General features: G+C 41.8%; 1 protein-coding gene across 4 annotated transcripts in view; it reads right to left on the bottom strand.

Annotated features, from left to right (window-relative positions):
- Nucleotides 1-14,552, bottom strand: part of SRGAP1 (SLIT-ROBO Rho GTPase activating protein 1) — a 187,549-nt gene that overhangs the window by 81,425 nt on the left and 91,572 nt on the right. Inside the window, exon 1 of one of the 4 annotated variants that reach the window (XM_053252108.1) lies at nucleotides 1,060-1,123. The exons of the other annotated variants lie outside the window; for them this stretch is intronic. Within the exon in view, the coding sequence (XP_053108083.1) occupies nucleotides 1,060-1,108 (49 nt within the window). The 5' untranslated portion in view covers nucleotides 1,109-1,123. Of the gene's footprint in view, nucleotides 1-1,059; nucleotides 1,124-14,552 lie in introns of those variants that run through there. 4 annotated transcript variants of the gene reach the window in all.

The following is a 14,552-nucleotide window of genomic DNA, read 5'->3' as shown; positions in this document are numbered from 1 at the left end:
TGTAGGTAGTCAAGAAAAATAGGTCTGTAATGAACAAGTCAAAATGATGACCAGACTAGATGTTTTATAGGACACAGAGCTACTGTCTTTATAACATCAAATGCAAGCAACACAAGACATGATGTCATTGCCCTGTATGTCCCTCTGCCTCCACCACACATCATTTGCTGCTAGGGAGCAGGAGACTCACAGAACAATGACATTATGTCATGCATTGTTTGTGTCTGATGCTACAAGAAAGAGAAGGAGATCAGGCATGAAGTGGTGGCAGCTCTGTGTGTCTAATATTTAGTTGCCCCTGATGATAATTAAATTTGCATAATATAAATTTGTATTATATAAGTTTATTTATATAAATTTATATTATATACATATAAATGTGCAGAATAAACATACAAATTTATATTGTAAAAGGTGTATAAAAAAGGTGTATACATTATGTGAATTTATCCACCTTTATCTAGAATGGCAAAAACCCAGTTACATTTCCCATTCTAGTCTGGCATACACACGTTAGCAGCTGTTAACTTTTATTTAGTGCTTATATTTCTGTGTTGCTGGAGTATGAAGTACTTCTATGATTATGAAACCACCTAAAATAAAAACAATTGGGAATACTGTGGACATAAAACATGTTGTTGCTCATTCCTTTACAAACACAAATGAAACACAACAGGGGAAAAGTTCCCAGAGCAGAAATTATTAGATTAGAAGTACTAAATATTTATATTATTTTTTCCATCTGTCCATTAAATCATCAGTCCAACAAAAGAATATAAAACACTAATAATCATGAAATCATACGTTAACAACACTGGATATCTAAAACATTATAAGGATTTACTAGTAGCAAACCAAAACAACTTTATAATAATGCCATTTCTAAAAGAGGAGCTGTGTTATCTATAGCAGCACCAATATAAAAGGCAAAACAAAACAAAAGGTGTGGGATGTTTCACTGCACAGGTTGTTGCTACAAAGAGCCATGCCACAACAGCCTATACCACCTATAAACCTATTTACTTCAATATAGCCCCACATAAGATTCAACTGGATTACCTGGAGCAAGCAGGGTGAAGACTGTTGCTTTCCCCCCCTCAAATGCCATGGAACTTTGAGGTGTTGTGCCCAGAACTTTGAGGTGTTGTGCCCAGAACCTTCCAAGTTCATATTGATCAGTTTCCCAATCCTAAACCCATTTACGGAGAATCTATGTTGCATGTTTATATTGTTTCATCAACTAACTGGACTCTCATACGAGGAAATGCCATTGCTCTCAGTGGAAATTTAAAGAACAATGCGCTTAGAAAGGCTGCAAAATTAATATCCTTAAAGGATGCCTGAATTTTCACTCATAGCACGTAATTCTCATTTCTCTCTCACATGTCTCACATTGCAAAGAATATGCTGCTTTAAAGCTGCCCCACCCCCCCCGCCCGCGTCCGTCATTGGCTTTGCAACTGTCAGGCTCTCAACACAAGCAGCCAGAAGGGCACTTGTGCATGATCCATACACATGCAAATGTTTCCCAGAGTTACCCTGTCAGAAGATACTCTGCAAAATATCCAAACTGTGCTATGATGACTCTTTCTACAAGTACAAAATCCAGTTTGGGTACTTGGAAGAAGGGCTTTGAAAAGAGGAAATCAAGTGAAAATAACTCATAAATCCATATCTCGTGGGTGGGGGAGTACTTGCTGCTTAACAGAACATTCTAAAACTGACCCATGTAAATTATCTGCATAAAATTGTCATGTTTGTTTATTCCTATAATATTCCAAGACAGAAGTATGGATCTTACAAATGGCTTTAAACAGAGCTGCCATCTACAAATAACAATAACAATTCTCCAAGCCTACTAGAAGTCAGAGATTCACCTCCTTCCTTCCTTCCTATTTTTGCAGGGTTACAGTTTTTCTAAAGCATAAAGCAAGAGAACAGAATACTAAAAACAAGAACATTAAATATGGTAAAGAACTTGAGGCAGTTGTTAGATTTCAAGCTGCTACTGACCCTCAAGGTTTTCTATATTTAGTAACTGAGATTCATCTTTAGATTAAGAAAATACACAGTTTACAGTTCTGGAGCAATAGTGTGTGTTTGCAGAAAAATACAACATTATTTTCTGATACTGCCATGGTCCATAGGGCAAAGCTGTAAACCAAGAGGGTAAATGAAATCCACTTGTGGTGTCTTTCTTGGGTTCCATAGCTTATGGTTTGTCTGACTATTCACAGACAAAACCAGATGTAGTGATATCTATACACTGTATTGTTATTCTCATCTCTGCCTTTATGTGATTCTAATCCAGGTAGTGTTTCTTACTATAAACAAAAGGTAACAAAAGCCATCACTTAAAGTTGGCTTTATATTCAAGAATATAAAGAAATTAATGGAAGGGTAAAACAACAGGAATTCAAATATTTGTGTAAACAGATTGGATTTGATCAGGAAATAGGATACCCATGTTAGCCCAACTAATGGTGGAAAGACATAACTAAAAGACATAATGTGAGCATTGTTTATATTGGTAACATTTCAAAACTACTCAGGCAGGGCCTTGTATTATAAACATTGGGTCCCTTCAGCTGTGTGGGAGGGTTTGAAAGTACCAAAGAAGCATTCACCTTTGACCTTGAATATCTGAGTAGCTTGGAATTGTTGAGATGAAATCTCAGATCCACACCCTACAATGGGTCTGGGCCAAAAAAATGTTTGCTGGAAGACTAGAAACCAGCAACCTTTAACTGAGGGCATATTCACGAACTCGCTGACAAGTTAAACCAAATAACTTGGATTTAAGTCAGTGAAATTCCATCAACTGTAAAGAGACTCAGTTTATATCCAAGCAGTTTAAATGGGTTGCACATCAGGATACATGTTAAGAGTGTGGCTGAGTTTCTCTGCTTTCCCTTTTGAATCTTGCTCAGTTCCACCTTGTGCTTAAGGGTGCATCCACAATGGCAGCTTTCCACTCAGAACCTTTGTGTGAAACCAAAAGTACACCAAGTGTACCAAGTGCAAGTACTGTAGTATCATATTATTATATATTAATTACACAGCACCATCAGTATATGTAGTATTTTAAAGAGGTTAATAAGCACCAGCAGAACCTTGCAAAGTGCAACCTTGAATGAACATAAAAAAAGGCAGCCATATGGCCAGATGTACTGTTCATCTACAATATAGGTACAATAGATGGTGAGTGGTCTAGAAACCATGTCCTATGAGGAACAATTGAAGGAGCTGAGTAAGTTTAGTCTGGAGAAGAGAAGACAGGGTGTGTATGTAGTAACAGTCACCTTACTGGCGCAGCGGGCAAGTAGCTTGCCTAGGGATCAAGAGGTTGCCGGTTTGAATCCCCGCTGGTATGTTTTCCAGACTATGGGGAACACCTATATCGAGCAGCAGTGATACAGGAAGATGCTGAAAAGGCATCATCTCATACTGCGTGGTAGATGGCAATGGTAAACCCCTCCTGTATTCTAGCAAAGAAAACAACATGGCTCCTGGTGGTCGCCAGGAGTCGACACCGACTCGAGGGCTCAACTTCAAATATCTGAAGAGCTGTCACATAGAATAAGGAGCAGTTGTTCTCTGTTGCTTCTAAGGGCAGGACTAGAATCAGTTGGTTGAAATGACAACTAAGCAGATTTAGGTTAGATATTAGGAGTTATTCAATAGTAGAACAGTCTGTGTAATCTCTCCTTGCTGAAGGTTTTCAGACAGCCATTTGTCAGGGAAGTGGAAGCAGTTCCTTGCACTGAGCAGGGGGCTGGACTTCCAACTCTAAAATCCTATGATTCTATAGATGTGGGGATGCCACCGCCACGCATCTGGGCTTATGCAGTCTGCACATCTGACCAGTTTCGGTCAGGTCAGATGCATTTCTGTCAGATGCTATTCTGTCGCTGCACTTTTGTTTTGGGGCCAATTCACATGCATCCACAGCAGCAGAGTTGCTTCTCTGGGGAATGGTCCTATCCCACCCAGGTAACATCCGTACGAAAGAACTACATGGATTGGGGCACATGAAACAGTTCCTTCACACATTCATATCATTTGGCTAGAAGGGAGTTGATACTTCTAAAGGAAGGAATCACATTATTTGTCCCCTCATGTAGTTCTTTCATTAACATATTACCAGAGCAGTGTGGGAAATGGCTTCTATGACACTGCAAATGTGTGAACTGGTCCTCAGTCAGTCTTCTTTCTGCTATAATAATGTCAAAGCATTGAATGGCCAACCTTAACGGTGACAGTCATACAAGCTCTTCGACAGACATGGTGTGCATATTTATCACCCACTTTCAACCATAAGTGTGAGGCCCGCAACAGACAACATCAAACTCTACAGTATTTCCCTATCACTTGCCATACAATATCTGTGGAGACAGTTGATGCATTCACATGCAAGGCCCTGTCTGATGATGCATGATTAATGTATGAGGCTGTTTTCATGAGCAGCTAAACCCACGATTGGCTGCCCATGAGCAGCTCCTGGTGGCAGCAAACCCACCTATGGATCCCGCTGGTTAGCCGAAAGGACACGAGTGCGCCCTTAACTCGAGCTAACTGGTTGTGTGTTCGCTAACTGCAGCTAACAGCTGTTCCCAGCTGGTGCTGGTACAGAACCGGGCTCCCGGCCATTTCCAGGGGGATCCCCACAATGCATCTCACACTTTCCGGGGACTGGGATGACGCGTCCCGACCCCTGCACCTCTGCGCTGTCTGGGGCAGCAGTGGACTATCTGGGGGTGTGATCCACGCACCCTGACAGCTGTACCCAAACCTGGCAGCTGGATCATCTGTTCTGCCCTCCCTGCTACCCGTCCTCAAGCCCTCTCACACAACTGTTTATGTGTTTATGAATCAGCCGTGTGTCTAGCAACAAACCCAGTTTCAGTATGCTTGTCCCTAGCCTGACACCTGTCCTTGGAACATTTGCTACTGCTCAACTTCAGATGTACTACATATGGCTCTGTATGCCTGCCTTGAAAGTGTGGGGTGTTTTGATATAGCTTTGTTTTCTGAATCAGTTCTGTCCTATGTTGTCAAGATTTCCGTCAGGCAGTTCCTGACACATAGTCCCTCTTGGCTGTTACTTTAGCAATTTGGTTGCTCAGCAGGTGCTAAAGAAATTGTTTACAACTTGCATGAACCTGGAGGAGGGCATTCCTATGGGAGTATCATGATCTGTTTTGAGAAAGACACTTTAATGAAATATTCCTTCTAGTTTCATTGCTTTCCCCACTCTTCTCCTGCCTCTCAGATGTTCTCCCCATTTATTAACAAAATGGGTGCAGAGTTTCAATTTAAAATGTAAGACAAACAAACTGAATAGTGTTTGTTAAATCTTACTTTTACACATTTTTTTGTTCTCATGAGCTGTGTAAGTGTGTTTAAAAAAACAACAAATGTGCTGATACAACTAAAGCAAACCACAGGGCTCTGTCATTACGAAGGGTAAATACCAAATTACTGCTAATTGCTATGGGCTTTTAGTGACCTCGAATTACGTTTAACTCCACCAAGAAGACTGTATTCCCATCAACTAGTCTGCTCTGCTTACCAGCAAAACAAATCCCTATGCGTATTCTCACTCTGAAATGCCTTGAGAGCAAGCAACAGCAACTTGCTGTAGCATAATGTTATTTACAACAACAACAACACATATTTATATAGTGCTTATCAACAAAAGTCCAAAGCGGTTTACATAGAGAAATAATAAATGGATAAGATAAGATGGCTCCCTGTCCCCAAAGGGCTCACAATCTAAAAAGAAACTTAAGACAGACACCAGCAACCGTTGCTGGAAGTACGGTGCTGGGGATGGATAGGGCCAGTTACACAATAACTACAGTATACTAAAGTAAAGAGCCAATCCATGTGATCCATTTTAAGCTGATGTTCACAGCCTGGAATAAACATAACAAGAAAAAGACATCCAAGTGTGGCACTGAACGAATTTAACAAGCCAACCCAAATCATCTTTCAGAGGTATTTGTAGTACATAGTATATTCACTTTGCATCTGGGTGAGTAGTACCCAGCTATGAACACTGATTCACCACCCAGCTGAGCCCAGGCTGAAACACATTTTAGCTCAAGTACCCTAACACTTTGTACAGCCACATATATTTTTTAAAAAATATATAAGTATACAGATTATAAATTCTGTTGCATTCAGATTGTTCAGTTCATTGTTCCATGTAGTGAGGAAAATAGAAACATACTAGCTGGTCAAAGAATACTGGCCTATGTATTGACTTCAGTACAAGTTCAGTTTCAAACCTGTCATGAAGTATACATAAGAAAAAGGCCAATTGGGGTGAATCTAGCTAAGTCTGAGGTAATGACAGTTGGCATGTCCAGTGATCGGAAGGCGGTAGCAGCACATGCTGTAGACAGAGCTTGTTTACTTCCTGTCACTGAGGTGTGTAGCCTTTATTCATCTCTAGGACTATTGTTGTGCCCCTCAATTTCAGGTTGTAGTAGTATTCATCAACTTCACCTGGAGGCAAAGTTTCAACCTTTTCTCCTTGATTTGGAACTGGCAATTATCTTTCATATATTTGTAATACGTGACACAGGGGACTCCAGAAGCTGGAAGCAATAGCAAGTCTGACATAATTTCTGAGGGCTTGAATAAGGATTATTCAAACCATTCTCTCACTATAAAGTCTGCTGCTTGGGTATCATATTCAGAGCTGTTCAGTGCTCCTGCAATGATTTCATCATCTATATCTCTTACTTTGTTAACATGGTTTACGTATAAAACTCTCTCTCTTGTCCCTCCCCCATGAACATGTGCATGTGCATGCGCACATACACACACAATTTCCTCAGCTCTTTTCATGTATCTAATGATATAAGTTGTTGCCTACAAAATATCTTGCCAAAATAAACCAGTTTGTTTCTGAATTTCCACAGTCCTACTTGTCTTTTGCTGCTAGATTAGAACAGCTACCCTTCTGAATGAAGTATGGGATCTTGTATCCCCAAAACCAACTACAGCCTGGCACACAAAATCCAAAACAGTTGCTTAGACTTTATGCTACTCACTAAGGTATCTTAAGCCAGTGAAAATACTCCATGTGCGCAAAATGTGTGAAAATACTCCAAAGGCAGGAGCCTTTGTTTTCCTGGCTATTCATAATCACAGCTGATAGTCATTTGGCTGCCTATGCTCATACACATCTGAATGGATGGCACATAGCCTGCTCACAACTTGGTAGGCTTGAAACATCACAGCAGCAATGCTGAGTAACATTTTGAGAACCACCTCTCCTGCAGAAACTGGCCATCTGTGCCAGCAATTAAATAAATGCTGGCACTACATCTGTCCTTCATGTTGATCACACAGCAAAGTCTGTCTTTTGTTCCTTGACTAGTAGGGTCTGGGAACATCAGGTCAAACCAAGGCAAGGAACAGAGTCTTCTCTTGCATTAATTCTCCCCGTCTGATTAGAAAGTGGAGCTGACCAAATAAAGCAGGAATGTGGACTTCCAAATGTATTCCTGCAAAGTCTTAGCTTGAGATAGAAGCGCTTACGTTAGCAGAGTTTCTACTCTCTCACATGCACACTGGAGCTGAAACTGGAGTAAGCAAAATCCTTCTCTGCACAGGAGGAAACCAACAGTGTCATTGCTCCCATGCTGGCAAAGGGCCCCTTTATAACATATGCTACAGGCCCCGCACTGGCTTAATCCGGCCCTGCCTGTAGTGATGTTTGTCTACAGTGCAGCCAGAAGCAGGTCAGCATGTAACCCCGGCTAGCTGAGCAAAGACACCATTTAAAGTTGTGATTCTCATATTTAGCAGGGAGAGAGCAACAGGCCCTATCCAACCCTAGAACAGCATCGCTCCAGTGGCGGTTGCTGGTATCTGCCTTTTGTTTCTGTTTAGAATGTGAACCCTTTGGGGACAGGGATCCATCTTATTTATGTATTATTTATTTTTCTATGTAAACTGCTTGAGAACTTCGGTTGAAGAGCGGTATAGAAATACCCGTCGTCGTAGTAGGTGGCACAATGCCTACTACTGACAGCAATGCTCAGAGGTACATGGGTGCAAATAAGACCTTCTGATTTTGTCTAGTCTTAAGACATGATACACACATTTAGGATACAATCCCCCAATGCTATATTCGGCTTTCCTCAGCCTGAAAGCCAGAACAATCAAACCTACTGACAACGACTGAAAGGAAATCCTAAAAAGCAAAAGAACTAACATATTCAGGAGCTGAATAGAAGTCTGTGCCTACAGCTAGCTCAGCTGGATTGCAATAAGTGGTTAGCAAACCAACAAGACTTGACAGAATGTAGTTGACACCTTGCTTTCAACTGTGCCATCCTTTAGAATGAATATCTATATCCCCCCACACTCCCTCCTCCTGAGCTTGAGAGTTCTAAAAGTGGAAGATAAAATGATTTCAATAACTCTCCTTCAAGTGACTCTCCTTTCTAGCAGTGTTGAAAATAACAAGTGCTCAAGAATCTTTTGACTCGAGCATTTTGAAGGACAATCTTCCATTCCTCCTCAACTAATACCTATCAGTGCCATAGATTTATTTACATTTATTAAAATATTTAGAGTATATAGAGTAGAGTAGTGACTGGTTATATTCTCTTTAAAGGTTGCATACTAAATCCTCTGCAAGTCTGCATTTGAGGCACACTGCCAAGGACTATTAAAATAAAAAGAGTAAATAACAGGAAAGCACAGACAATCACACTCTGAATAAAACAGTCTCAATGACACAGCAATGACACTATACATAAAATAAATTATCAAGGATCCATACAGAATCCAGGAAACTGGATTCACGATATAATACAAATGAGACCAAATTTTCAAACCTTTCCTAATTATTTCAGCAAAGTATTGTTTCATTCCAATGATTTAGGATGCAATCCTATGCACGCTTACCTAGGAACAAGTGCCATGATTGAAAAATGGGACCTATTTCCAAGTAAACATGCATGAGGAGATCCAGTGTTGTACAGTGGTTAAAGTGTTGGCCTGGGAGTGGGGAGACTCTGGCTCAAATCTCCACTTAGCTCAAGGTCATCCAGTGAGCTTCATGGCTATTTCACAGAAGCTTTTTTCATGAACAAATGACTGTTGTTTATGTCTTAAAGACAGAAGCAAGTTTCATTGATTGCTACTGAACATGCTAAGTAACTGTGTTTGTCTTTAATTCCAAAGCAGCTGTGGGAAGGTCAATCAATGGTTATTATCTCCCCTAACTTCTAGATGGGCTTCTTGAGGACTCCTTGGCATCACCAGAGCTACAGAAAAAACTGAGGCTGCCAAGGTGAAGAAACCTTGAAGACAGACTTGCATTCACAGAAGTTGCTCCATCATGTACCTGCAGGTAGCCTGAAGCTGAAAAAGCAGATAGTATCAAGAAGAGAAGATTAAAACTGAGCAAGGACTAAGCTATTAGACCCTTCAAGAAAGCCAGGAAGAGGTAGCAATTGAGCTCTTCTCTGCTCTATGACCTCAGTGAAAGTCATTCAGCACAGCTGAAGCCCTAGCCTAATCTTACTTATTTTTACATTTCTATCCTACCCTTTCAAGGAGCCCAGAGCAGTGTACATTGTTATATTTATCCCAACAACCCTGTGATGTAGATTAGGTTGAGAGATAAGTGACTGGCCCAGAATTACCCAGTCACTCTGCGTTTCATAGCTGAACAGGGATTTGAACTCAGGTTCCCTCGGTCCTAGCGAAGCAAGAATCTGTCCGTCGTCATCCTGCAGAGTGAAGGTGCTTTGAGGCACCTCACTACTAAGTCATTAGCGGAACTGCAGGAAGGATGAGAAAATGAAGATGAGAGAGGGTAGGGAGAACAAGATCCACTAGGACAAGCAGATGAACCAAAGGAATAAGTGAATGAACCAAATAATATTGACAGAGCATCATGCTAATACTGCATCCATTATAAAAATCAATTAAGTCCTACACAGAGATTCTGGCTGGGATCCAAACAGCTTAGAAGTTATTTCTGCTTGTGCAAGGGAAAGGGGCTCTCCAATCTCTGCCATTTCTTCCATATATCTCATAGATATAGTGGGCATAACGGAAACCTGGTGGAATGCTAAGAAGAACCAGTGTTATTCTGGTTCTCACTGTTATTCCTGGACATTGTTATTCCTGGATACAAACTCTACAGAAAGGGCAGGGAAGGGCAGATAGGAGGTGGAGTAGCACTGTATGTTAAAGATAGGATAGAATCCAACCAGCTAGAAAACCTAGGAGGATCTGAGTGCTCCACAGAATCATTATGGGTGACAAGACGTGGACTATCACCCTCCGGATCAAAATGCTGAGAGTGACCTGGAGTTAGAGAAGCAAATCAGAGAGGTGTCAAAGAGATACAGAGTTGTAATAATGGGCGACTTCAATTACCTTCACATAGATTGGGCAAATTCACATTCGGGTATTGGCAGAGAGCCCAAATTTCTAGACATGCTAAATGTTTGTGCCTTAGAACAGCTGGTGGCGGAACCAACCAGAGAGAAGGTAAACCTGGATTTAATCCTGAGTGATGCCCAGGACCTGGTACAAGATGTCAGAGCTGCAGAACCACTGGGGAACAGTTACCATAATGTGATCCAATTCAGCTTACATACGAGTGGAGCACTGTCAAGAAAGTCCAACACAGATGCACTGGAATTCAGAAGAGGAAAATTCTCAAAAATGACAGAACTGGAAAAAGGGAAGCTGAAAGGGAAAGTCAGGACTCAGGAGGGTCAAATCACTCCAGAAAGCATGCAACTTATTCAAAACCACAATAATAGAAGGTCAGTTGGCATGTATACCTAGGAGAAGGAAAGGAACCATCAAGTTCAGGAGGACGTCAATGTGGCTAACATGTAGCGAAGGTATAAAAGTGTCATAAATCTGTTAGCTCGGCTAACCCAACAGGATTTACAACCCTCTTCAGCACTGCCCGGTGAGTTAACAGAAAGCACCATTGGAACTGCACGAATGAAAAATAAAAGGCTCACAAAGAAAAACAGTAAATGAATTAAGTCCCCTGAAATGAACTAGGTAACCCCCTCTAGCAATAACTGAGTAATAAGTGAAAGAAAACACAGAGCAAGGAATGAAAATAGCGAAGGACAACAGAAGCAAGGAATTAACAGAACAAAGCAGGAAAGCATAAGCATAAGCAGGAAGCAAACTGGAACTCGGACAAAGTTTTGGAAATCAATGGCACACTGTCTGTAGCCAGCGAACGTTGCAAACAGCACCTGAGCAATTGAGAGACTGCCAAATATATATGGCTCAAGAGAACCAGCTCCTCTCTTGTGATCTCCTGTCCCTGCGTGACTTCCACTGATTCTCCCTCTTGAGCGGTCTTCTCAAGACAGGTGAAATCCCAGGCTCCTCCACATCAGAAATCATGTCTGGCAGCTGTTGCGAATCCTCAGCTCCAGAGTCTGGTCTCCCTGCCAAATCCTGTTGCTGTGCCTCTGAGCCCTCACTAGCAGGCGAATCCTCCCATTCCTGCTCTGATTCTTCTGAATCAGAAGTCTGAGCCATGAAAAAAAGGGAAGAAAACTTCCTTCAGAAAATGGCAGTCCTTCTCAAATGAAGAGAACAGAAAGGAACATAAACTCTGGCAAAAGAAATGCAAGGAGACAATGAGGCTCTCCAAACAAGGAGTGTGGAGAGCCTACAGGGGGTTTGCAGGGAGAGCAGGCTTGTGGGGATCTGTAATGGTACCAGTGTTCTAACTTGTTCATAAACGATCAAGACATTGTGGGATTACCAGTGAGGTGATCAAATTTGCAGATGACTGAAAACCATTCAGGGTAGTGAAATCCAAAGCAGACTGTGAGGAGCTCCAAAAAGATCTCTCCAAACTGGGTGAGTGGGTGACAAAATGGAAAATGTGGTTCAGCGTAAGCTAGTGTAAAATGATGCATATTGGGGCAAAAAAACCCCACCCCAACTTCAAGAGTCTGAGCTGTTGGTGACTGACCAAGAGAGAGATCTTGGGGTCATGGTGGAGAGCTCGTTGTCTACTCAGTGTGCGGCAGTTGTGAAAAAGACAAATTCCATGCTAGGGATCATTAGGAAGGGGATTGAAAATAAAAATGCTAATATTAAAAATGCTAACTGCTCAGAGACGCAAGTTTTGGGCGGTATAAAAATATGATAAAATAAATAAATACATATTATAATGCCCCTATACAAATCTATGGTGTGGCCACCTCTGGAGCACAGCATACAGTTCTGGTCACAGTATCGTAAGAAGGACATAGTAGAGCAGGAAAAGGTGAAGAAGAGGGCAACCAAGATGATCAAGGGCCTGGGGCACCTTCCTTATGACGCAAGGATACAGCATCTGGGGCTTTTTAGTTTGGAAAAGAGGAGACTACAGTGAGATAAGATAGAGGTGTCTAAAAAGACAGAAAGAAACTTTTCTCCCTCTCTCACAACACTAGAACCAGGGGTCATCCCATGAAACTGAAGGCCAGGAAATTTAGAACCAACAAAAGGAAGTACTTTTTCACATAGTGCATAATCTATAGAATTATCTGCCATGGAATGTAGTGATGGCCACTTTCTTGGATAGCAATAGCAATAGCACTTACATTTATATACTGCTTTATAGCTGGAGCTCTCTAAGCGGTTTACAATGATTTAGCATATTGCCCCCAACATTCTGGGTACTCATTTTACCGACCTCGGAAGGATGGAAGGCTGAGTCAACCTTGAGCCCCTGGTCAGGATCGAACTTGTAACCTTCTGGTTACAGGGCAGCAGTTTTACCACTGCGCCACCAGGGGCTCCCTGCGCCACCAGGGGATGGCTTTAAAAGGCAAATTAATGGAGGATAGGTCTGTCAAGGGCTACTAGTCTGCTGGGTAATGGCCACCTCTAGTCTCAGAAGCAAGATTTTTCTAAATACCAGTTGCAGAGGAGCAACAGCAAGAGAGAGGGTACACCCTTACCTCTTGCCTTTGGGCTTCTCAGAGGCATCTGGGGGGCCACTGTGTGAAACAGGATGCTATACTAGATAAGCCTTGGGCCTGATCCAGCATGCCTGTTCTTATGTTTCCCCCACCAGCAGCCATCCCATGCCACATTGCCATGCTGAAGGGGCTCCCAAATCCTCAAGATTGGCTTTTCAAGGGGTCAAGGAGCTTCCGTGAAGAGGAAGCAGTACAACTCTGCTTGTATTTATCTGGATAGCGTATTTTATCCTGAACAAAATCAAATGCCATCATATAGCCAACCTAAACACTATCAATTTACCTAATCAAACAGGCATTCAAAACATAATACTGCGATTATCATATTTCTTATTTCTAAAAATCAGCAAAGAAGTTTAAAGCACTGACCTTGCTGCTAAGATAACTATCCTATGGGTAATGACTAAGGGGCACACTGTGTTAAGCAGCAGCCTCATGGCACAGGCAGACACTGAGCAAGTTATTTCTGAGAAACAGTGTTTTCTCCTTGCAGCAGGGAACTTTTCTATCAGGACAGAAAATCTAACACAAAATCAATCTAACACAGAGAAGAATGTGAAAATATCATAGAAGCCTTGGTATGCTGAGATCTAACACATCCTCTGCTAACTAGACAAAGAGTCACCTTTTAAAATGGAGTCTCTCTTCTATTTCAAAGGAAAAGCAACTGTCCCTATTCAGCCCAGCACAACATTCTCCCCAAAGACTGTTGCTGGGGTTTCCCTTGTGTTTTCTTTTTAGACTGTGAGCCCTTCTGAGACAGGGAACAGTTTTCCCATTCTTTTTCAGTGCAAACCATTTTTAGAACTTCTTGCTGAAAAGAGGAACCACCACCCTTTATTCAGAGACAGGTAGACTCCTTTTTTTGATCACGGTCAGGTGTTGTGGGTGAGATCAGACACTGAAGAGGCACACGGATATCATGTGGAAATGATCTAATGTACCATCTGCCTGATGATTATCTATAAGATACAATTTTTACATTGAGTGGATTCTTTTCTTTTTTGGAAAAGTTGTGCACTCTGTTTTTTTCTCTAATTTAAATCACAAGTATATATTTTTCTCATGACAAAAGGCATGAGGCACAGTCTAAAATTTTACCTATGAAGAGCCTTCACATACTCCAATAGGAAGGCATAAAAAACACAAGAGGAGCCCTACTAGAGCAGTCCAAAGGCCGTTCTAGTCCAGCATCTGAGAGGAGAGCTGGTCTTGTAGTAGCAGGCATGACTTGTTCCCTTAGCTAAGCAGGGTCCACCCTGGTTGCATTTGAATGGGAGACCACATGTGAGCACTGTAAGATATTCCCCTCAGGGGATGGAGCCGTTCTGGGAAGAGCAGAAGGTTTCAAGTTCCCTCCTTGGCTTCTCCAAGACATGGCTGAGAGAGTTTCCTGCCTCCAACCTTGGAGAAGCCACTGCCAATCTGTGAGGACAATACTGAGCTTGATAGACCAATGGTCTGTGGCCAACCAAATGCCTCTTGGAAGCCCACAAGCCATGGAAGAAGGTAATGCTCCACTCCTGCCATTGCTCCCCAATAACTGGTATTCAGAAG

This window comes from Hemicordylus capensis, chromosome 5 (genome assembly GCF_027244095.1).
Source record: "Hemicordylus capensis ecotype Gifberg chromosome 5, rHemCap1.1.pri, whole genome shotgun sequence".
Classification (NCBI taxonomy): Eukaryota; Metazoa; Chordata; class Lepidosauria; order Squamata; family Cordylidae; genus Hemicordylus; species Hemicordylus capensis.
Note: the sequence above shows the minus strand (reverse complement) of the source record. Positions and strands in the feature narration are given on the sequence as shown.